General features: G+C 35.2%; 1 protein-coding gene across 11 annotated transcripts in view; it reads left to right on the top strand.

Moving 5' to 3' along the window:
* SOX5 (SRY-box transcription factor 5) overlaps positions 1-26,045 on the top strand; it is a 1,013,639-nt gene that overhangs the window by 769,098 nt on the left and 218,496 nt on the right. For all 11 annotated transcript variants that reach the window (XM_049627167.1, XM_049627170.1, XM_049627165.1 and 8 more), the window contains one exon: positions 18,563-18,649. In XM_049627167.1, the coding sequence (XP_049483124.1) occupies positions 18,563-18,649 (87 nt within the window). The remainder of the gene's footprint in view (positions 1-18,562; positions 18,650-26,045) is intronic.

Genomic DNA, 26,045 nt, shown 5'->3' with positions numbered 1-26,045 from the left:
CTCTCTCAAAAATAAATAAACACTAAAAAAAATTAAACAAGTAAAAGTGAGCACCCTGAAACTGGTTACCTAGATTGCCTAAGACCACTTGTTAGTAAAGAACAGCACCAAGATTCATACCTAGTTCTGACTCCAAACTTTCTTCTCCCTCTACTACATTACCATTGATCAAGTCATGGAATGGATTTGTTCAGCTACCTGCAAATGGCAGCCTTACTCCACTTGATTCATATTAACATTTTAATGTTTTATGTTGATAATTAGGTTTCCTATTGTCTTTCATGGCTGGTACCTTTGTATCTCCAAAACCTGCCATAAAGTAAAAAGTCCACTTTGTTTCCCCTTTTTAAAAGATCAGCAACAAGTTACAATTTAATGCAAGGACCCTGGTAATAATTAAAGGGCTGCAGAGAGTCTTTATAGTTACAATTTACAGTTTTGTTTTTCAGCATACATTCTTTTCTTCCAATCCACATCACCATTGGATTTGGTGTACAAATTACTTCTAATTGCAGATGAGGGTCAAGAAATTAGGGGTGTTTATGCTTTTAGATATAAAATAACCAAAATAGTCATGCTTAAAACTTTTAGCTGGGATAATAATGATATAAAGGAAGCCCATAGGAGAATTCAAAATTTTGGGTATTTATATCACAAAGTTGAGTTGCAGAAATAAGATTAGACTTCTTGTTTTTTTGTTTTTTTTTTTATGTATATTTACCTTACAGAGAGAGAGAGACAGACAGACAGACAGACAGAATCCTAAGCAGGCTCCACACTGCCAGCGTGGAGTCCATGGTGGGACTCCAACTCACGAACCGTGAGCTCATGACCTGAGCTGAAATCTAGAGTCTAATGCTTAACCAAACAAGTGACCCAGGCACCCCAGACTTCTTTATTAAAATAGTCTTTCTGCTACTTTTGCTTTGCAAATTGCTAAACATAGATGCTGAATAAATGAAGAATGATGTTATTAATAAGCCATTCGAATATGTAGAATTCTTGAAGATAATGATTTACTTGAAGAGGCAAAAGTTGTTATGAGCTCTGTCACTCACTGAGCTGCTCAAGATTTGGTTATTTGAGCAGTACATTGCTTATAAAGATGGAGATGTGGAGGAGAACAATGATGACAAATACATAAAAGTATTGTATTGAGACACTTTACTTTGAGAAACTCATTTAATACCTTCAGTAGCCCTAGATTGTAGGCATATTAAGCATATACTAACTTTGCAGGTGAGGATACTGGGGCACGGGAAGTTAAGTAATTTTACAAGATGTCTAAACTTATAAATGAAGGAGAAAGACTCTGGCTACAAAGTACCTGCTATTAACAACTAAAAATAGGATTTTGCAGGAATTAAAAAGAATTATATATAAAGCACTTAAAAGTTCACATCACTTAAGCTCTCATTTAGTAGTTGTTAGTATTACTATTGCTTGGCTCTTATTATCATTATAATACATGATTATATGAATGTTTTTATTGTGGGCTTAAAGGGTACTTTTTCTCTTAATTATACATAAAGAAAGGCCTCCAAATATTAAAGATGTGAGTGATTTTGCATAATGTCATTCTTAGTTCTAGCCAGCTCTTTCATTAAATGTTGATGTGATTTTTATATATTCCAATGACTATCACTTAGGTTTCTGGAAGGAATCTGTATTATTGATTTTAAAGATAAAAAGCCTCAGTGGAGGAGATAAGCTTACACTGTGTAAAACACCAGTTACCACCACGCATGGGATAAATAAAAGGCCAAAGATCAAGGCATCAATAAAAAAAAAAATGCCACTCCTTCATAACTACCTGATATTTCTACCATTTCTCTGATTCTGTTTATTGAATTGGAAGGTACTCACTCAGGAATTTCAGGTTTGTAGAGATTTAGGAAAAGTACTTGACATTCTATTTCTGTTTTTTAAATTTCCATCATAACCACTTTGTATTAAAGGCAGGCATGCAAATATGCAGAAAAATTGTAGGTCTTCTTGAACTTTGAGACGTCCATTTTGACAAAGGGGAAAACACACGTTTGGAAAAATTTATATGTGCCCCTTCGGTTTGGGTGCTAGTCTGACCTGCCAAACTTCAGAATTTTCACATTTTTAATATACCAAGGTGGGTTCAAACAGCCCATTAGTAGAAGGCGTATTTTTGAAACTGTTGACATTTGGCTACTGTTCTTTCATCCACTGTTCCGCAGTCTTGACAGAAACTTGGTTTAACTTGCAGAGAGAAAGTGAAAGACAGAGAAAGGTGTCTATACGAAATGCCCCAGAGAGAAGCCGAACTCCTGTAAGGCAACATGTAGGCATTGAGTGTGACACTGTATTAACCTTTTTAATGGATGTATGTAATAAAGTGACATGTAAATGGAGCACAAGGGGAGATATGACACTATATCTGGAAAAGGATAAAACAGTTGGTTGAATACTGGGCTATTATAGCAGTTTGCAAACCTTGGATAAACTCAGTCAGCGGTTGTATAATTGGTTATTCAATCCCGACCCTTGTTCACAGCTCAAAGCCAGGAACACTGAGACCTGTTGCCAATTTGAGTGAATATAGTGACTGTACTCGGCCGGGGCCTAACATTGGAGCCGGGCCTTTTCCTGTGGGCCGGTTTCCACCATGTCTGGGACTGGCTCAGCGACAGTGGGTCTTTTGTTGTGAAAGGCTGGCTGGTACTCCCCTCCTTTGCAAAATGTCTAACAGCTACACAAATATAAGAAAATAGGAAAAGGGACTTACTGTAGCTTTTCTCTTAGTAAGTTACTGTGGAGTTATTAGTTTTCCTTTCTTTATTTTTCTTTTTCTTTTTTTTTTTTCTTTCTTTTTTGTTTTCTTTGCTCCTTTTTGGGGGAAGTCTGCGTTAAGTAAGACAACTTAAAGAGTGATAGAAAAGCCTACTTCTAGATAAGAATTGAACCTTGGTAGTCCTTGATTGGAACATGATATGTATGGAGAAATTGATAGTAATTTGATTCTCAAAAACGGGTTTCTGAAAAAGGTATCTTTACTTTTCCCCCTTTCTCCTATGAATGTTCATGTACTGAGAAGATTGTTTTTACTGAATATCTCCTCCGTGACAGAAAGATACAGCATGTTTATAAACCTGTTACGTATTTAACTTTATGAAACAAGCACCCTACCCTCTCTGCCCAAACACACTGGCTGGATGCCAACAGACTAACCACTTACTGTTTCTAGTCTAGTAAAAATTGAGAAATAAATCAGTGAAGATTTTGATTTGAGTGTATGGTATAAAGAATGCCCAGTCTTCTTACAGTGCCCAATTCAGAAAGGAATCTGTAACAAGCTTGTAGTATTTGCCAGTTAGGTGCTGCTTACTGATAGGGTGACAGTTCCCAGCTGCAATCAATTATGCTTCCATTATTTCTGTTGTTTAAACATGCCTCGGAATACCAGTTCGAAGCATTTCACAAAATGTATCTTCGTTCCAAAACGAAGTAAAGAGCATTTTAAAAAAGGAAAAGGAAAATACATTCTGAATTGAGATTTTTTTTTCCCTGAGAGTATTTATAATCTCTCTGCCACCCCTCTCACCTCCCTGATTCCACCTCACACACCCAGCATTTATAAAATCACACACACAACACATAGTGTTTGATTTAATGCTGGGTTGCAATTCAATCAAGAGACTGCTGAGGTCATATAATATAAATGGCTACAGTACTTCTTGGCTCAGTTATAGCCTTGATCATTCAGGGTTTTGTTTTTGTTAATTGAGTAGCCTCCTGCTGGGGGGAGCTCCTAAATATTTTGGACTATATGTCACGAAAAAGAATTTGGAGACTAGAAGGTAGTGATCTGGGGGGTGGGGGGTGGGGGGTGGGAGGAGGTGAGTTTCTGCAGTGGACAAGGGAAAAGGAAAGACGTAGTTCTGAAACCATGACAGGACAAAGAAAAAAAAAAAGCAAATTGTTTTTGAATAGAAAATTAATCATTGAAAAGGGACTGGCTATTGTGAGGCAAACATAAAAATAGAGGGAGCATTTAACTTGAAATATATGAGAAAAAGCACTATAGAAACTCCAACAGAGGCATTTAATGGAAAATACACCTGGCCATCTCATTATAAGTACATCCCTGGGAGCCAAGTGTTATGAGCATTAGTAAGAAGGTGGTATTATAAAAAATTTGATTATAATCAAGCTTAATGTATTTGAGGCTTAATAAAAGTATTGTATGGCAGTAGTGAGTATCATGGCATAATAGAGACCTCTTAGTATTGGATTGTTCGTAAGTATTGTATTTCATAATGTTGATCTGTGGAGGCCTTTACTTCCTGATGGGAAAATAGGAACTTGTATTGGAAAAGAGATCACAGAATCATAGACCGGCCCCTATTAACCCCAGAAAATGCAATTCAACATATATCTTATCATCTTAATCTCCCAAATATTCTTTTAGCTTATATTATAATACAATATTGTATATAACAAACAGATGTCTCCCCTAGGTCACTGTTGGTAATTTAGTAAATTGTAGGTGTCCAACTGGAGAGTCTAGAGCTGCTGGTGAAGAATGAATGCCTGAGATGCCTCATTAATTTAATGTAGGTAAGAGGCCGGTGGGCTTAAAGGATTTGGTAGTAGCCCCATTGAGAACTACCTAACTGTAATTCAAATAGTGTGGAATAAACTTTTTTTTTCCCTATTATTTCTTCCCCTCCATGCTGTGAAAGCTCACTGATCATTATTTTTTAGGCACTTAATGTGTCACGATGAAAAACAGAAAGGCTGAAATATGTATGAAAACACGAGTTTCGATTAAACTCAAATCAAGTATTTTTTAAAGGTGTTGGTTTTTAGTTTTTATGCAGCTCCGTTTGGCACACAGCTCTTCACATGTTTTGAGATTTGGCTTTGCTGCTTTATAATTTTGAGGGTGCTGTGCTATAATCTGAACGATTTGCTGAGAAGAAAAGAGAGAAATAAATAGCGCAGGTTTTACATCTTGAACTCTGGACCAAAATAATAAATTGACACCTACTGTATAATTGGGAAACCTGTTAGATTATGTGTCTACTTTAATGTGATTTATAAATTTTGGAAATATTCTTATAAAGAATTGAATCCCCTCATTAAACAAAGTAATGTCTTGTTTTTTGGTAGTTGCCATGGAACAATGATGTCTTTCTTTTCTCTTTAGAAATGGAACAGTTCTTTTTTTTTTTTTTTAATTTCATGAACATATTTTTTAAGTAGATAATGTACCTTTTAACATTAACCCCTTTTGAATAGTAAAGATCAGGTTGGATGATTATACATTTATTGCAAACACAAGTTTAGTGTACCAAATTTCTTGCAATAAATTATTAGCCTTCTGCAAATAAGATTATAGACGGCTGCAATACTTAGAGTGTTAAAGCAATACTTTGTCATGCTTCTAATTCAACTGAAGATCTCAACTATTATTGGAACACCTTAATTCATAAATATGATTAAATAAATGTTTCTAATTTATCATCATTATTAACAATATTTTATCTGAATCTTCATTCTAGAGGAATTACAAGATTTTTCCAAATAGTTGAGGGCACTGAAAGCTTTTTGTAACCATCTTCAGTATTCATCCCAGTGTTCACTTTGGGTGAGAGAGCTAATGTTCTGTCACAGAGACCTCTTGGGGCTTAAATGTATTCTGCACCTTTTTGTGAGAGCTAAGATAGCAGGTTCCTGGGGCTTTCATGTCCCTCAGGGAAAATTCCCAGAGATATGAACACTTTTGAATTTCTGACATGTGCAACACAGAACCTTTGTAGCTTTCAGAAGACTATTCCCAAGTTTGTAAAAACTTGTTCTATGACCCCCAGTTCCGAAAATTGGGTAGTCTGTCACTTACTGGATTCATCCATCCTTTGGGGATGAAATACTAATCTAGATCTTAATTTTTTCATTGCTGACATTGGAACTTCACCAAAATCCTTACACTGTTTTAAATAAGTTTTTTCCCTACCTTTCTTAATTTTATTCTATTAAATCAATAAGTCATTAGGAAAGCATGGGCTACGTGTCATTGTATGGTGAATATCCCTCGAGCCCCTGCTATCCCCACCTACTTTTTCTCTTCTCATTTTTTTTTTCAATTTATTCATTTTGAGAAAGGGGGGTGGGCAGAGAGAGAGGAAGAGAGAGAATCCCAAGCAGGCTCCACACTATCAACCCAGAGCCCGTCACAGGGTTCAAACTGTGAGATCATGACCTGAAGTGAAATCAAGAGTCAGACACTTAACCAACTGAGCCACCCAGGCACCCCTCTCTTCTGATATGTTTCTAACAAGATAAGTGAGTTCAAATTATATATAAATTTGATATTAAATATATGTACATGTGAAAGAGAAAGATTTGGGGGATGTATATCTCCATTGTTTATTCCATACACGAGAAGTAAGTCGTTTTTTATTTCTATATATCACATGGTTTTTGACCTCTTCTTTTGAGTTGAATTTTAATATATAAGTAAACGTAAATGCTAATAAAACTCCCAAATGTTAAACTCAAGCCCAAGACACAGAGGGGACATTCAACAGACAGCTCTTTCCTTTTCTGTTCTCTCTCTGGATATTTCTGTCCTTTCAAATGTTTTCCCTTTAGTTACTAGATTTGGGACATGATTCTATAGATGGTATAGACTGATATATTTAAGAATATAGAAAAAGTAAGCAGCGATAGTCCTGTGCTGTAGATTCTTGTTAATTATATTCAAGGTATAGATTATTTTATTTTCTACCATTAATACCAATATTAGTCATTGCTTATCCTCTCATCTCTTTAAATGAATAATCAGGATATTATCCCATCATTCTTCCCTGATTTACCACATTGCTTGTAACAATATTCTGCTGTTCTTTTCTGAACCTGCAGACCTTTAGTTCTCAACCTGAAAAGAGGATGCCCTTGTCATTTAGCTGACATTTCAAGAGTTTCTCTTCTTTCTTTGCTGCTGACATAAACATACAAACCTCTTATATTATGTAGGTGGTACATTACTTTGAAGTATATATATATATATATATATATATATATATACACATATTTATTTATATATGTATTTGTTTATGTATGAAATACGTGGTCACATGATTAGTGGTCCCTTATTTAAGATTTTTAAACAAAATTTTTGTTCCCAATACTCCAGTAATAATAATTCTCCCTTTTCACCCTTTTTAATAAATAAAATATATATTAGCTCCTGGTAGTTCATTATTGCATTTCACTGTGACTTTTTTGAATGACTATATGTCATCCAGGTATAAAATAGAAAACTATTGGAGTTTATTTGATTTTTTTTAGTCAATGATATTTAAATTATTACTCAAATGACACTGTGATATTAGTAAAGTTATTTTACCTTTCTTTCTTTTTTTTAAATTTTTTTTAATGTTTATTTATTTTTGAGACAGAGAGAGACAGAGCATGAACGGGGGAGGGTCACAGAGAGAGGGAGACACAGAATCTGAAACAGGCTCCAGGCTCTGAGCTGTCAGCACAGAGCCTGACGCGGGGCTCGAACCCACGGACCGTGAGATCATGACCTGATCCGAAGTCGGACGCTTAACCGACCGAGCCACCCAGGTGCCCCTATTTTACCTTTCTAAGAAGAATTCAATATATTCTATTTCACATCTTAACCACATGAAAAAAGTTTTCAAGTTTCTGAAGATTTAATAGAATTTTTATCCATATTGTTATACCCCATTATCAGTGTTTACTCATCAAAAAAAAATTACCTCAGGTCTCAGGAAAGTACAGACTCCTGGATTCAAACAAGACATAAAGAACCATTTAAAGAAGCTTCCCTATGGGGGGCCTGGGTGGCTCAGTGGGTTAAGCACCTGTCTTCAGCTCAGGTCATGATCTCACAGCTCATAAGTTCAAGCCCCATGTTGGTCTCTGTACTGAAAGCTCAGAGCCTGAAGCCTGCTTTGGATTCTGTGTCTCTGTCCCTCCCCTGCTCATGCTCTGTCTCTCTCTTTCTCTCTCAAAAATAAATAAACATTAAAAAAATTTTAAATAATAAAAATAAAGAAGCTTCCCTAGGACTATGAACTTTAGGTGGATAGGGTCCGCTTCCGTTTTGCTCCTGTTAATATCCCCCATGGCTGTAAAAATATATAGTACATGCTCTTTGTTGAATTAATCCATTCTACTATTCTTATCCATATTCTTATCTTTTAATTTAACTTTATATTATTAGTGTGATTTAATGCATACAATTAGTATGTGTTACAGACGAGATGTGAAATTGGTCCCATTTTTGGAAAGAATTTCTTAGTAGAATTTTTTATAGCTGGTTTGATTGATAAATGGTAGCCTATTTTGTTTCATTTCATTTCATTTCATTTCACATTGTTTATTTATTTATTTAGAGCAAGTGCTTATGCGTGAGAGTTGGGAAGGGGTAGAAAGAGAGAGGGAGAGAGAGAATCCCAAGTAGTCTCCATGCTGTCAGCACAGAGTCTGATGCAGGGCTTGATCTGATGACCATGAGAAATCTCATGATTTCTGAACCAAAATCAAAAGTCAGACATGTAACTTTCTGAGCCACCCAGGCGCCCCAACAATAGACTATTTTAGAACTCTTTAGGGTAATATTACCATAATAGCACTTAGAAAAAAAGTCTACTGACACATTTATTAACTGTTCATTAATATAATATTTAAAATGAGGCATGTTCTCTTTGTTTTTACTTCAATAAATGAAACAATAGAAGAGCAATTCTGTGACACTGTAGCGATTTTCAATCAAAGGTTTAGTGTCTGGTCATTGATAGTCTATACATCTTTCTCAGAAGATTGAGTTTCTTGAGGTGCAGAGGCCACATCTTAGTGCCTGTCATGGTGCCACAGTAGCAACTTAATAGGTGATTGTTAAGTAAATAAATGAATAAATGGATAAAGTATAAGGCTTCCTAATCTGTGTGCATGTATGTGTGTGAATTCTGCAAAATAATGAAAATGGCAGTATCCAATTTTTTAAAGTAGTCCGATAGCTCTCTGATAGTACATTATGCCACTAAAAGCAAAGATAATCATTTTGTGCATTCATTCAATTAATAAATTAAATGACTATACTAATAGATACTACGTGCCCAATTTTATACCTACTGACTTTAACACTGAGAATGGTTTAAGTCTCTGGTGATACAGGACAAGTAAAAATGAACTATGCTTTTTCACTTTTTCAATTTATCTAGACTTTTTAAAAATTTTTATTTGCTTCCTTTATATCTTTTTTTTTTCACTTGTTCTTCCTTAAATGCAAATGCTTCTTAAAGAGAATTCTTACAGGTTGATTTTTTTTCTTAACTCTTCTGCATTTTGCAGGGGTCACAGCGTAACACAGCTAGCACATGAAACCGAAGCTTTCGTTGTTGATTAGATGGTGTCTAAGCTGGTGAACATTAAATGCCATTTTGCAAATATAAGTATTGTATTTTCTCATCTAAAGTTACTCCAAAAATGACATGATCCAAAATCCATGAAAGGTTATGGGAGACCAAATATAACAAGTTGTTAAGGCAGATGGACGACTTTGGTTGAGAAGGATATGTGCAAATTTAGATATATGATTTTAAGCAAATCAGAGGATATTTTCTTAATTTTATGTGTCAGAACATAAAGGTATAATTTGAATTGTAAGTAGCTTTTCACCTCAACTGTGCATCTACCTGCGTATCACAATCTCTGATTTATCATATGAATCATGTCAGTTTTTATTGTTCATATCTTTTCAGGCATCTGGCAAGCTGAAATTGCGATTTGTTTTCACATATGTTGTGATAGAGAAGATTCAGGATGTGTAGTGGTTTAGCATCAGGCTGTATGTGCTTTAATTCTCACTTCCAGTGGTAAAACATTCTGTCATATTTTTAAAAGTACTGGAATTCTTATTCTAATATACTTTAAGCGGTTTTCTATTTCTATGCTTTTTGTATCTCCCTTACCATCCCTACCACCTACTTTCACAATTTTAAACAACAACAACAAAATTGTACAAATATCATCATTAATTTTCATTTTCATCATGGTCTTAGATATCTAATTAAATGGATAATTATGTGAAGACATACTCTTCTATAGTAGGATGATTGCTTCATTTATAATTCAAATACATCTTTAGGTAATTTTCTTCTTAAATATATCAGGAGGTATATATAATTTGCTTACAGCTATGCATTCTTATCTTTGCTAAGCTGTGGTATGTTTAAGCTGTCTTAAACTCCTGTTTGTAAATTTGTCTTGCGAAATTAAGACTTGGATTTAATGGAGTGCCTGGGTGGCTCAGTTGGTTGAGCATCTGACTTTAGCTCAGGTCAGGATCTCATCGTTCATGGGTTTGAGCCCCATGTTGGGCTCTGTGCTGACAGCTCAGAGCCTGAAGCCTGTTTCAGATTCTGTTGTCTCCCTCTTTCTGCCTCTCCCCTGCTCACATTCTCTCTCTCTCAAAAAAAAAATGATAATAAAAAATATTTAAAAAAAAAGGCTTGTATTTAATTATGCCTGATTCTCATATACCTTTTGCCATGATTTAGTTCATACAGCTTGTCTTCTATTTTACTTTCTTCCTCTATTTCACATATGCACAGTTGAGAAAATAGTATTTTATATAAAATGCATGGAGAATAATGGTTTTCTTGTAACTGGTGTCTGTGCAAGTTGGTTATATGATGAATAAAAACAGTCATGATAATTTTTTATGAGAAATGCCTTACCTTTTTAAGTTGACTGTTATTGATACATCATGAACACCTTCTTCCCAATTTTCTTTTCTCAAATTACTTTTGTGTTTCTATTCTACCCTTCTTGCTTTAGTAACTCCTTTGCTTCTTCCTGCTCTCCCCTCTGATTGTAACTAATGACTAGAACTTAATTTTCCTTTCCCCACCCACACTTTGCTGACATCATAAATTATTTGGATACAAATGGACAGTATTCATTAGCTGTGCACTTTGCTGAAAGAGCCTTACACAGGAGTGCTGCACTCTCTCATTTTTATTAAAAGTTAAAATGCTTTTGCTGTCAGGGGGGTTGGGGTAACTTAGCCATGATAGAGGACAGGGCTACAGTGCTAATAAATAAAAATAATAACTATTACGCTGGTTGAGTGACCCTGGGAAAAGAGCACTACACAGCTATTTGTTGTCCCCTTTCACTTGTCAACAGCACTGGCTTAAAAGCTTTAGCTATTGTTGAGGATGTAATGGAGCCCATGGAAAGTTATGAAGACAACTGTCAAAAGACAATCAGGCAAAGATTAGTTGAGTATTTTTGTGTATCTGTGCTGTTTTGGGACAATTCTTACATTAACCTACGGCAAGTGACAACTGTCCTTTTCCTTCTCATGATACTACACCTTTTTCTGTATCATCCTTATTGGCTTGGACCGTTTGAAAAATGCATAGGAAGGGTAGATAATAGAAACTAAGGGTTGTGGGTCATTGCCATAAAAAATGCACAGATAGTACTATTATCCTTGCTGAGATTTTCAAATTCTGGTTCATTTTGGTGATGGGCAAATAAAGCATATGCATGTATGTTTCATTTGATTTTGAAGTCATTCTTTTGGGTAGTTGTATATTAAGTGGCAGCTGTAATGTTAGTCAACATTTTTAAGTGTTACTGTGTGCTCAGCAGTGTTTTAAGAGCTTTACATAAATTATCTCCTTTAATTCTTTTGACAATCATGTGGTAAGTAAGTGCAGTTACTATTACTGTTTATAGGTGAGTCCATTAGAGCATAGTGAGGTTAAACTACTTGCCAAAGGTCACAAAACTAGTAAGTGATGGAATCATGTCATTTGACATTAGTTGTTCTTTTTTTTTTTTTAATACCTGATAGCCCAACATAAGTGAGATTTTGTATGTGAGAAATACCTCTTTGCAACTATTTCTTGAAATGCTACCCTCAAATTGCATGTTATTTTTGCTGACATCTAATATTTGAAACAAGGACAAAACAAAGTGTTGCATGAAAATATACTTACTTTCTGAGTGATAGAGTAGATACACCAGTATAGCTCCATAAGTTTCTCTTTTAAATGGATTTTTTTTTCTTTTTGCCTAGAAAATATAGAGCCATCTTGTGAGGAGTAAACCCAAGGTTATCGATATGTAGCATTTATATCATATTGATTATGGCATGTTTAATCATGTGATAAAAAAATATTCTTCTAGAATGTGGTATAAGATTGAGTATAATTGGGCAGGTGTGTTAATAGTTTTGACTTGTGCAACGAGAAAATTTAAGCTTGTAAGTATTGATTTAAACATTTCAATAGTCCAAAAACTGATTGCATATTAAACATTTTAAAACTTGAGTCAGCAGGCCAATTTTTTTTTTCTTTCTGTTAACAAGCTCTTATTAACTTTCAAGTGGAAACAAACAAGTATTTTGGCACCACTAAAAGTAAAGTATTTGTAGAGCTTAATTCACTTTAGGATAATTACATATAAAAATGAGGCTTATTGAAATTCTAACGCTTTGGAATTTCAGATGTGTTTCTCTTGTGTGTTGTGGTATTTATTATTCTTAATGTTTCCTAGAAGAACTTGACGTTTTCAGTGGCTGACTAGCTACAGTGCTTGGCTAATGGGAATCTTGCAAGGGCTTGTGGTCTTCAATAGACAAATAACTTTTCAGACATATAAAAGTTTTTGCATTACTTCCATAACATAGTTTAATATTTTCCCCCAAATATTGTCTAGGCCAGTGCATATTGTTCACATGAATTAAACTCGTACAGATAGTTGATTTCCAGATTCAGCCCAATATTCCCCTTGAAAATAATCTTATTATCAGTAATTGAATAATTAAATAACAGTACATTGAATTGTAATTAGCTTTTTGAAGAAAATATATTTGGCCAAGTGTTCTAACTTGTGTTTATTCTTCAACTTTATGTTGGCCATCAAGTGAAAGCTTCCAATGGGAGAATGTTGAATTAATGAAACATAATTAAGAGATTAGGCACCCAGGGGCGGCTGGGTGGCTCAGTCAGTTGGGCATCCGACTTTGGCTCAGGTCATGATCTCATAGTTTGTGGATTTGAGCTCCTCGTTGGGCTGTGTGCTGACAGCTCAGAGCCTGGAGCCTGCTTTGGATTCTGTGTCTTCCTCTGTCTCTCTGCTCCTTCCCCACTCATGCTCTTTCTCTCAAAAATAAATAAACATGAAAAAAAAAAAAGAGATTAGGCACCCAGAGCAGCTATCATATAATAATTGTTCAAAACTATATAAGGTGAATAAAACTGGACTAACATTTTGAAAAGGTTGACTACTGTAAGAACATGTTGCTGTGTGTGACGTATTGAAAAGGACACTGAACTAGGAGTTAGGCTTCAAGTTCTACCTGTATCATTAATTAGATTTATGATATTAGGCATATTTTAACCTTAATTTACAATTTCAGTTTGTAAAATGAAGAATTTGGTCTATACCACTTATGACACAAATTGTATTGAGCAAAACAGTTTATCTCCCCACAGTAATTTCCTTGGTCAAATATTTAAATAATGCTGTAGAATCCATAGCTCATTTAAGGATTGACAGTCTTGTTAACACATAAAAAGATCTAAATGTTGTAGAAAAGAAATGTAAATTTGTGTAATTTTAATTAGATTTACATGACAATGAAATGCTTATTTTGTTTGTTTTAGTTTTAAGTAACCAAACAATTTGGGTTCTCTTTATGTCCAATATGTTTTAGTAAATCACTTTTATGAAATGCTTATCTAGATGATATATAAAGATCCTTCCAGGTTTAACATTCTGATTCTATGGCATGAATAATCTACATATGCTCTTACTTCTTGACTTTGAAGGATGTATTGGTATATTTTGAAGTTTAGCCATATCATTGTTCCTTCCAAAGACAACTCCCATCCCTAAATGTGCATCCTATCCCAAGTCAGAAATAACACAGCTTAGTTTAAGCTACAAAATTAAAGTATAAACAATGGTAGATTTGGTAAGACCTAACTCTTGGGAGTTTGTTTAAAAAGTCAAATATTACACATACATATTTTTTGCTTGTTCGATTTTTCAATGAGCTCTGCCACTGCAGCTCAAGGGAGATTAAGGGAAAAAAACCTACATAAACACAAAGCAAAAACCCGAGCTTGTGTGTAAAGCTACTGCACTGGAGCGAATGTGGTTTAATTCTTGGCACTGGCAGCTTGTTGGAGAATTACAATATGTTGGCATGAGTCTCTAGGTCTCATTGTTCCAGATGAGGGAGTCAGTCTTAAGAGTGTTTGGCACTGAAGGGAAAAAGGAGTGAGAGTTATAGGGAATGAGCAGGCCCTAAAGAGGCAGGATGCTGTTGTAACAATGGCTGGCACAGTTGGGGGGGCCATTCACTGGTAGGGATTGCCATAGGCATTGATGTGAAGAAACATATGTGAGCAAAAGAGGCAAGGATGAGGAGGGAAAATCAAGCAAACATCAAAAGGGTCCTAATGGCACAAAGAGACAAAAGTAATCCAATCAGAGTCATCTTGATATTAATTGATTGACTGATAAGGATATCTGTCATTTCCCTGTAATTTATCTTATCACTTGTTTCTTACCATTTATTCTGTTTTATTTTAAGATATGCACATATTTATCTTTCCCCCAAAGAAACAGATCCCTGAATTAAGAGGCTCTGGTTTTGTATTCCATCTGTTCTACTTTCTGCCTAGGTGCTGCTGGGAAAAGCATCTTTCTGCGCCTTAGTTTTCTCATCTGCAAAATGGATATAATAATAATGCATACCATTGACAACATTGTGGTATCTGACAGCATTATATAAACTGAAATGCTATGCAAATAATAAGAACTACTATTATCTCTTCTACTTATTTTAATATAGGAAACACTAGTTTTTATTTTTGACAGCAATTGTGATACTTTAATGTTTGAACAAAGCAACTCTCAGGAGAATTGTTACAGGTGCTTGAAGGAAAGCTATGGCATATCTTAATGTGAAAATAATGGAAAATCCAGTATTTGAACTTTGGGAAATAACTATGTCCTCAAACATACTATACATACTCATAGTATAAGATGCAATTCCACATGTACTTATAAAAATAACATCTTACGTTAGAAAATTGAATATTTAGTAGATAGCTACTATCTTTTTTAGTCCGTAAATACTGAAGCAGCACTTACATAATTGTGTCAAATTTCACTTTAATCACATTCACACATTTAATGAACAGGTGTATTATAAATATTGGGATTTTGCCATTTGGCATCTTACAGTTCTAGTCATGTGTATCCTATGGATTCTTTACCATTTTCAGGGAAATTCATCCATTGGTACCTGTGCATCCTTTGTATTCATTTATTACCATTGTGACATCATCATTAACCATCATTGTTACCATCCATTGTGAAATCATTTCTTACCGCTTCTTCATGAACTACCAATGGAGACAAATTAGAACAGTAGCAGTTGGAGGAATACTTGATGTGGACTTGCTTAAAGCTCTTTATTTCATAGTAGTTTAGATAGAGAGGTGAAGTGGGTGAAATGATATGCTTTTGGTCCCCCTGACTTTGAGATCCAGTAAGTTGAACTTAGCTCCATATGGGTAAGTTCTCATAATAATCTTCTGAATTAGATATTGGTGCATTGTTTACCACTTAAGAAACCAAAGCTTAGGGAAATATCTAATTCAGAAGATTATTATGAGAAGTTTGAGATACCACATGTAAAGGACCTGGTACACCGCTTAGCACTTATCCCTCAAAATAGTAGCTATCATTATCATTTCATTGTTGACAAAAGAGTCAGGAATTTGTAGGCAAGGCGCACGCGCCTGCGCGCGCACACACACACACACATGCACGCGCGCGCACACACACACACACACACACACACACACACACCTTGCTTCAAAACAACTCTGCCTATTACATTTCGTGAAACCTCAGACAAGTCCTTTTCTTCTTTTTGCTTTTTTTTTAACCTGTATGATGGATATAATAACAATCTGAGTCTTCAGGTATCAGCTATGATTAAATGAGAGAATGCAGACAGGTAAAAGCATCTAACATAGTTCCTGGCACATAGGCTGCTCAATAAATGTTTATTAAATCTGAATTTAAAGTATATGCCTCATCCAGATTGCAAATATTAGTGACTTTATTCATCCACAGGCATGAAAACTCTGAGTTAGATATGTTCTGATTTTACATCTTTCAAATTACTTGGTCTTAAAGAAGTTATTCATTTTTCTGTAGTGTACATTTAAAGTAAGGTACTTGAAAAAAAAGTGGCTCTGTATAGGAGCCTTATATCTTTATGTAAGTTAATAAAGAGGCTAGGAATGTTCTGCAGGTTTCAGAAATCTGGCGGCTGTTACTTTAACTCTGCAACTTAGACAGAAGACTTCTGTTTCTTTCTGAGCACACTACAGTGAATATTTTGTCTAGCTGCAGGGGAAAAGCTTTGTCATGGACTTTGCAGACAATAGCCTTAAAAGTAAAATGGTCTGCTTTTGGTGCCGGGAGGTTCAGGGGCCTATTGTTAGTGCACAATGGATTTCTATTGCTGCATTCCTGCTTTGCAAAGGTTTGTTAGCTTTTAATGACTGACAGTACTCTATTGCAAATACCGTATTGGCTGTGCCCTGTTTACATGCTACTCAAGAATTTTTGTGGAGTGCTGGAAAAAAAGAAACAGTGGTGTTTGTCTGACCTACTCTGATAAGGTTTAAAAAATGATTTCACTCATGAAGTGTTTACTGGGAATGTAGAAACATTGGAAATCCTTGCAGAAGTATTTTAAAGTTACTTTGAAGGCCTCAATGAATAGAAATATTGATTACAGTAGAGATTTAATCCACTTTATTACTCAGAATTGTCATTATCATTTTCAAAACAATATGGTACAGAAATAGGGATATTTTAAGAAAAAGTAAAAGTAAATTTTATAGGATCTTTCTTCCTTAAATGTAAGAAATGGAGATATTTTGTTACAAAGGAAGCAATGCATTTTGAACATTCCATAGTAAATTCCATAACAAATGTGTACACAGTAGTTGTGGTAGGTGTGTTTATGTGTGTGTCTATGTATATTTTTTCATATATCTATTTTTCACCATATGTATAGACTATAGGCTATGTAAAACAGTGAATCACTCAGAGCTTTTCACTATTTTATTTTCCATAAGCTTTTGACATCTGAGAAAAGCAAATAAATAAATAAATAAATAAATAAATAAGTGCATTCAATATTGTCAGTTTTTCCAAGGAAATTTCACTTCCACTTTGTTGAAAACTCCACACAGGCCTTGTGACTCTGACAATCAATGGCTGTAAGATGGGGGCCTAAGAAAAGTAGATAGCATTAGCCAAAGATGATGATGATGCCTTAAAATGCATTTTACTGTGGGGAAAATGAACCAGTTTCTAATAATCTTATGGTCTCTAGGCCAGACGGTCCCTTTGATAAGTTAACATGTACTCCCTTTATGCTCCTAGTAGGGGGTAAACAAATGTCTGAACAAGCACAAATACACATAAACACCAATGTGGAGAATGGCAGTGTATGTCTTAGATCTAGATAATAAGTGTGGGTATTGTTATTTAGATGGAGCATACTGGGACACTTATCTTTTAGTACACTCCATTTTCTAACTGAATGCAGTGCTAATCGTGGGATTGAAAGCCATTGTAATTGTGTACCCATCTAAATGCTGACAAGAATATACAATTACATTGTTTGGAATTGAGTTTAATGTTTGGGAGTTTTATTAGCATTTATGTTTACTTATACATTAAAATTCAACACAAAAGAAGAGGTCAAAAACCATGTGATATATAGAAACAAAAAAACGGACTAAAGCATAACCTTGCTCTTTAAAATATATGTGCCCTGTCTCAACAGTGGGCATTTTCAAAGAATGTGATACAAATCTGAAATAAGCAAATAATAGGTTTCCATTGTAAGCATTACTCACTTTGGTAGATTTTGCAATCTTTGTAAAGCTTCTTTTGTACGAACTTTTTTTTTTTTTTTTTAATGTTCATGGTACTGGCAAATCTTTCCACAGTGTGCTTACCACCATATGATGTTAAACACATATTATAAAGTGGATGTAATTGTAAACACACAGAGGGATATAATTACATGTAGCAGATTTAAGAGCTAATTCTTTGCCTTTTTTCCCCCTGCATTTTATCAACATAATTATTTTTTGACTGCAGACTAACACCCTGAAATTGACAAGCATCTATTATAGCAGGAATTTGTTCACCAAATTGAAAAACAATGAACTGCAGGTTTATATGTACCCATTGTCATAAAGAATTAGTAGGGCTTTGTTCCGCAAGAGGAAAAAGCTAATGATTTTGAAACAGCAGGTGACAAAACACATTCTTTTTTTCCCCCCCTGTTATCAGTTTGTTGATGAAGTCATTATGAACTGGGGCCCAGATAGGGATGGCCTTATTTTTAGCAGATAGACTTTTAATGAGCTGCATTGTAAAGACAGTCATGTTGATTTGCTTACATTTTTTTTTTTCCTTTCCTTAGAAACCCCCAGTATCGAAAAGCTACTCTCAAAGGACTGGAAAGACAAACTTCTTGCAATGGGATCAGGGAACTTTGGTGAAATAAAAGGTAACATATTGACAATTATTTTGATCCAAAATGTACTGAAATGAAGTTTATGTTTAGAAACATTAACAGTGAAAAGTGCTGCTCCCTCTTCTGCCTCATGCATTCTGTCTTTGGTGTTTCTTTTCCCTAGCTTGAACGTGGACGTGTCAGGACTCTGACTTTCTCTTTGTGCTTTATTGATAAATGGAATGCTATTTTAACAGACTAAACCCCTGTATCTTCAAAAGGCTTTGGTTTTCATCATTAAAAAAAAATTAAATGATTCACCTTGTCAGTGGGAATGTATTTATATCAGGGTTAAAAACTGCATATGATGCGATGAGTGTATACATTCTACTGTTAGAAGTGTGAAGGTACATAATTTACATTTAAAACCAGACATGGTGAATGGAGAAAGCTTAATAAAAGGTTGTATTGTACTAACAAGAGCAACATTTTTTGTTTGTTTTTATTTGAATCAGACATTGAACACAACTAAGAAAAAGTCTAGACGAACCTCAGATGATACTGAATATTCATATCTTAATAAACTTTTACTAATAGCAGTGGGAAAGGACTTAATTTCCCATATAAAAATAGTTAAATGATCATTTCAGTTAATTTCAAAGTGTGTTTTCTCAGAGCATGGTAGGCAATCTATGGTTTTCTGTCTGTTGCCAGTAGCACACTTGATTCTGAGTTCTAAAGGATTAATCTTGAGAAAAAAATACTTATTCATCAATATTAAAATATTTAGTTGTATATTACACTATATGGTTTTTTTGTAGAAGCTGAATATATATTTAAATATCACCAGATTTATATTAATATACATGTAGAAATATGTGTATAAATAACTTTTTTGCATATGTATGTATGCGCACGTGTTCTCCCAATGAAAAAGGCAATTGTCTTTCTTATGGCTCTATGACCTCGCAGCATCCCGCAGAAAGGCAGGACACTAGCATCTCAGCATTTTGAAACTTCCAGAAAATGTTTGACTGAGTATTTCACTTCTTATCTATTGTATTTGAAGTTTAAATATATTCAGGTTATGATCAAGTATGACTTGGTGGTGAGAGAATGAATGAGGGCTAATCAACAAAATCAGTAACCAAAATCTATCATGGAATCAAATTCAAACAGATAGCAATTAATATGCCTTAAAGAGCTTGAAGACAGAGTTTAAACAGAACAGAGGAATTTCTTTTCCTAGGCCACAGATCCTTTATATTATTATGTTGGCTTTTAACCCATTTACACCTGAGACGTAGAATGTGTTCTCCCAAGGTTCTTTATTCTCCTCTGACCGAGGTGATAACTGAGCATATAGCAGAGAAGACCGCCTGTTCCAAGCCTTGTGATCTCATTCCATTGGAGGACAAACATTTTTCCCTCCCTAGTTTTCTTCACAAGTCGAACTTAAAAGCAGCCACAGCAGTGATGATAAGCTTAGAGAAAAGCAGCTCAGCTATTCTTCCAGGCTTGCCTGTGGGCTTGGTTCAGGAAGCTGCAGTTCAGTCAAAAGAAGTTTCCGTCTTTAATTTTGAGTTTTTTAAAGCTTCACATTCAGAGCATAAGTTTGGTTATTGTCCTGTGTTCTGTTCAAAAAGCTGTTTTCCAATGCATTTTAAAAGCAACTGTAGACCTTTCTTCTGTTGGGGGGCATGGTTATTAGGTGCTTGGATAGGTTTGGCAGAAAACTGGGAAAATAGCACTGGCTTACTTTTCCTACTGACTGCCCGTGACAGTTGCAATTACTATCCATTGTTCTTAGGTGGCTAGAAAGTGGAAAGGATACAATAGTGTATAGCCCTCTGGGGGTAAATGAATTTGACTTAATGGTGTTTGGGGGGTCAGACACTCTGATTATGCCATGCCCAGGAATGTGGTTTTCATGCCACCTCAGAAGTTATGGGAGAACAATGGCTTTGCTGTTTGCAGCATTTTTTTTTTTTAATGAAGCAAATAAAGGTGTAAGTCTCATGTACGTGCACACTGTTTTGGGTTGGGATAGGGAAGAATAAGGGTGAGCTTTTTTAAATCTGAATATGCACATATTCAATTATTAGATGATTTATGAATGATAATTTTGAATAATATATTTGATAGACTCTTGCATATGTTAGGACATTTACAGCCTTTACAGTATTTACCAAGTCTTGTGGATTGAAACTTTTCTCCTCTGTTTACACTGGTCAGTTTTGATTTAACTTTGTAAAAAATTTTAATGTTTGGTTTTTTTTTTATTAATTTTTTTTAACGTTTATTTATTTTTGAGACAGAGAGAGACAAAGCATGAGCGGGGGAGGGTCAGAGAGAGGGAGACACAGTATCTGAAACAGGCTCCAGGCTCTGAGCTGTCAGCACAGAGCCCGACGCGGGGCTCAAACTCACGGACTGCGAGATCATGACCCAAGCCGAAGTCTGCCGCTTAACCGACTGAGCCACCCAGGCGCCCCTAATGTTTGTTTTTGAGAGAGAGATACAGACAGACAGACCATGAACAGGAGAGGGGCAGTGAGAGAGGGAGATGCAAAATCTGAAGCAGGCTCTGAGCTCTGAGCTGTCAGCACAGAGCCCAATGTGGGGCTCCATCCTACAAACCGCGAGATCATGACCTGAGCTAAAATTGGATGTTTAACTGACTGAGACCCCCAGGCACCCCATTTAACTTTTAATAGTTGCAGAAAATGTGTGAGTAAATGAGTGTGTGTGTGTGTGTCTGCATGCACATGTGCGCCCATTCTTGAATATCTAAAATTATAGCCAGATGAGGACAGAGCTCCATTCCTAAATGCTAACCTTCAAGTTGCTGCACGTGAATTCTTTCAGAGCATTTGGACAAAGATTAATATTACAGCTTGGCAAAGTTCAAAGAAGTGTTTCTTGCTCTTACTATTTAAAAAGTTAAAATGATAAACTTCTAAAAATAAGAGAAATAAATAGCATTTGGTTTGGATATTTTAGCTATCAATAAATAGTTGTCATACCCACTTAAAGTCAATATCATTCTTCAAGAAACAATGCGGGTTAGTAAAGGTCACCCACTTCTAAGAGCATGAAATTATTTTTCATGTTAGGTTATTTTGCCTGTTAGAATTTATTCCATTTTTATGGTCTGGTACTTTGGAAATGTGAAGTGATTAGGTTTTAAAGTTACATTAGAAACAATCCTCTAAAAAACATACAACAAGGACACTAGATCCAGTTTTGCGGACCAAAACAGTTTGACAAAAAAAAAAAAAAAAAACCAAAAAACAACTTGGCTAACAATGTATGTATATAAATTGATTAGCTGCCTGAAAAAATGACTTATTTCTTCTCCAGTCATTGATATAGTATGGCTGGTCAGCTTATGGTTTTTGTTGTTGTTGTTATCTGTAGCAGAAGCACAGAGTAACAGTGGTGAGAAAGGTGAAGGAATATCTCCTATAGCCTTGTAGTTGCTGAGAAGAGAAAAAAAAAAGAAAAACAGCGCTTGCACTCCCGTTGGCAACCACGAGTGTCACGCGTTGTTTTAGCTAGCATGAAATTCCATTACACTGAAGGTCAATGCATTGGCACTTCACCTGAGGACAGTATCTGGGGATCCAGGGCAGCTTTGACTAATCTAAACAGAGCAGTATCTGGGGATCCAGGGCAGCTTTGACTAATCTAAACAGAGCATTTGGTTTTCAATAAAGTCATTGCAGGATTTGTATGTTACAGACTTAATTTTTTTTTTTTTTTTTTTTTTGTAGAATTGCAACCAAAAAAATCTGCATGCAAAATTCTCTCAAATAGTTCTTTCTTGGTGAAGTTATAAGAGCAGGGCACTGTTTGAGAGGTTTTTCTGGCTAGGTCACTCAGATAAGCCCAAATCAGTTTCTTTACCAGCCTTGTATGAAGAATTCGTTAAAGCCCGGTTTCTTTCCCATTGGTATCCCTGGTTAGACCCTTTCTCACCCTGCTCAGAATGCATTAATTTGGCTGGCAAAGTGTTGTATCCTGTATTATGAAAAATGCCAGCTGCAGTTGGTATAATAAAAAATTGGCTCTTTTGAAAGCTATAATTTCGTTCTTTCTAGAAGATGGGACATAAAGGCAAACACCAGACAGCTCTAGAATGCCAGTAATAGATTCAAGGAAATAAGCCATTCAGCAATATTTTGGCCTCTTAGAACTCATGATAAATACATAATTTTTAGATGCAACACGTGGGTTAAAGTAGATCCTCTGTTAGGTGACATCACATTTGGAGATAAAAGAGATAGGTGGATTCAGTATGTGGCTTGAAAGAGATAATTCTGTTTAAATAACGTTAGACAATTTGTGAACAAGCAGGTGTGGGAAAGGAATCAGATCCCAGGTAATAAATAAAGAGATCCTTAGAGTTTGTAAGTTTGAAACATGGAAACTATAATGCCAGTATTTAGACATGTAAGGGTTTGTATCACTTTGAAAGTTGTTTTAAACCCATTCTTTTAAAATCAAAAAAAAAAAACTATTTAAGAATTGCATGCTTTGCTAATAGTAACTTGGTGACTTATGTCATTTGTACATTCAGCTAAAAAATATATCTGTACATTTTTATAAGGGGGTTGGAAATATTATTTATTAAGGGAACTGTTGTATCTGAAATTTGTTCCATGCAAGAGTGAGCCATAAAGAAGGCACATATAGTCATGCACTTCTAAATAAAGTAAATATTTAATGGTTTTAATCTAGTGAGTTTGTTTTATAGTTCCTCTGTAGTTGCTTATGAGTAATGTTTTCCCTTTTTGTAAAAACCACTTTGTAAGAAACGAAGAAAGACTAGTGCTGTGCAGCATATAAGTTTCTGAAATAAATTTGGCAATGTCCGTAAAAGCAAAAAGTGACTTCATGTTTTCTGCACATCACTGACTTGCTCTGCCCCAGAATGCCAGAGTCTTTATGCCAGTGTGTAAACATAGCCAACAATGGGAAGAGAATGGTCAGACACTGGATCTCGTTGATTTCTGTCTTAGGAAGTTTTACATATCTTTCAAAGCAGGTACTTAATAATGCATGTTTTAAACAGATAATCTTACATATTTAATCTGGATTCTATATTTGAAAATAAAAATATGATTTCCTCAACCTTTTTTTTCTCTCATTTAAAAATAACATTCATTCACTTAATAAAAATTCATTTGTGCAATGGAAGTGAAGATTCTAAAATTAAAATAATTTTAAGAACATTATTTTTTTCTTATAGATATGGACTCCAAAGCTTACACCAGCCAGATTATTAAATGATGGAATTAATCCAGAAACTTTTCCTCTTTTTAAACGACCATTTCTCTTAACTGGGGAAGCATAGTGTAGCCAAAAAGTTGGTATCATGTTGCCCTGATTGTTCCCAGAACTTGTGGAAATCAGTTTAACTCTTTTGGTTTATTGCCTTATCTGCTCATTTAAAAACAGTTGCAGGTTACTATTGATTACATGCCCATCTATATACAGGCACACTGTAAACATTATTCCTTACAAAATGACAGAGACATTTCATTCCCAGTTTACATAGGAATAAATTGAGACTCGCAGAGAGAGAGGGAGAGAGAGAAAGAGAGATCACTTATCCAAAACCACATACTTTAACTGTGACAGAGTCAAGATGTGACCCTATTCCTGCCTGTCTTCGAAGCCGGTGTTCTTTGCATGAGGCTGGATGGTCTCTCTTCAGTAAAGTTGGCATGGATGATCTCTAAAATCCTTTAAAACTTGAAAACATTTCCAGCCCCCATACAGCTGGATGCAGCACCCTTAGATGCAGTGATGCTGTTCTCAGTGCAGATCAGTCCCCAGCCCACACAGCTGTTTTGTATTGTTAGCCTATTTATGCATTTACCTTGCCCTTGTGTACTACCTAGCTTACCATTAGTCCAAACTTAGGGATCCAGTTTGCACTTGATGAATGAATGACAATTTAAAAATGCCATGTTTTGAAAAGATTTTTATTGGCTATGTTAAAGTCTGTAATGTGGCAAGTTGGATGTGATTTAAAAAACAATTTTTTTTTTACTTCTTTTATATAATATCCAAGTAAGTGGATGGGATAATCATAGGGAAAGTTTGTAAAATTACAATCTCAGAAGGTAAATATTTGTAATAAATAGTATGGAATTACAAAGAAATAAGAACGATGCTTGCTTTCACTACAAAAATGATGACGCACACATCTTGTTTATGTCATATCTCGGTAGCAAAACATCCAACATAGGATAAGAACAGTAAAGATCATGGGGCGCCTGGGTGGCTCAGTCGGTTAAGCGTCCGACTTCGGCTCAGGTCACGATCTCGCAGTCTGTGGGTTCGAGCCCCGCGTCTGGCTCTGGGCTGATGGCTCAGAGCCTGGAGCCTGCTTCCGATTCTGTGTCTCCCTCTCTCTCTGCCCCTCCCCCATTCATGCTCTGTCTCTCTCTGTCTCAATAATAAATAAAAATGTTAAAAAAAATTAAAAAAAAAAAAGAACAGTAAAGATCATAGCTACTTGTCAAGTGTTCCATTTCACTCTTATGTCAGTTGCCTTTAAAACTGAAAGCTTTCTATAGTAGAATATTTAAATCCAAGCCAAAGCCTACTTTTTAAGATATTGAAGCAGCAAAAAAAACAAAAAACAAAAAACCAGAAACAAAACAAAACACACACACACACACACTCAAAACACAAAACACTGTTTTTTCAAAACAGTTATAGAAATCTATAAATTAAGAGTATTTATAGTATTAACAGTGTATAATAGAATCAGTTTATTCTGTCATATAATAAATAATGTTATTCCTTGTATAATTTTAATTGAATCCAACCTCTCAGTTATCTACATAGCAGTAAAGTGTATGTAGATAAACTTTATCAAAGTTTGATTAAACTTGTTCTTGATGAAAAAGACCAATTCATAGATGTTTATAAGTTGGATCACCTAACAAATGCTCCTTTAATGAATTGGAATGATGCGACTAATGCCTTTGATGAAGGAGTGTGCCTTTTCTCTCTTGTTCAATAAGAGCACCACTGAAAGAAGCTTTAGTTGTAAATTTAGACTAACTTAAGTTAGTTTTTATTCATTATATTTTTAGGTCATTCAACAGATATTCCTATCTGTCTTGTCATGTGCTGTGTTTTGGAGATATAATGGTAGCAAGTAGAGTAGACAGATTTCTACCCTTCTAAAGCGTATAGTATAGTAGAGGCTCTTTCATTAGACAGAAATTTTTTTTTAATTTTTTTAATGTTTTTTATTTATTTTTGAGACAGAAAGAGACAAAGCATGAGCAGGGGAGGGGGAGAGAGAGAGGGAGACACAGAATCTGAAGCAGGCTCCAGGCTCTGAGCTGTCAGCACAGAGCCCGACGCGGGGCTCGAACTCACAGACCGTGAGATCATGACCTGAGCCGAAGTCGGACACTCAACC

The sequence above is a fragment of the Panthera uncia genome, chromosome B4 (assembly GCF_023721935.1).
Source record: "Panthera uncia isolate 11264 chromosome B4, Puncia_PCG_1.0, whole genome shotgun sequence".
NCBI lineage: Eukaryota > Metazoa > Chordata > Mammalia > Carnivora > Felidae > Panthera > Panthera uncia.
Note: the sequence above shows the minus strand (reverse complement) of the source record. Positions and strands in the feature narration are given on the sequence as shown.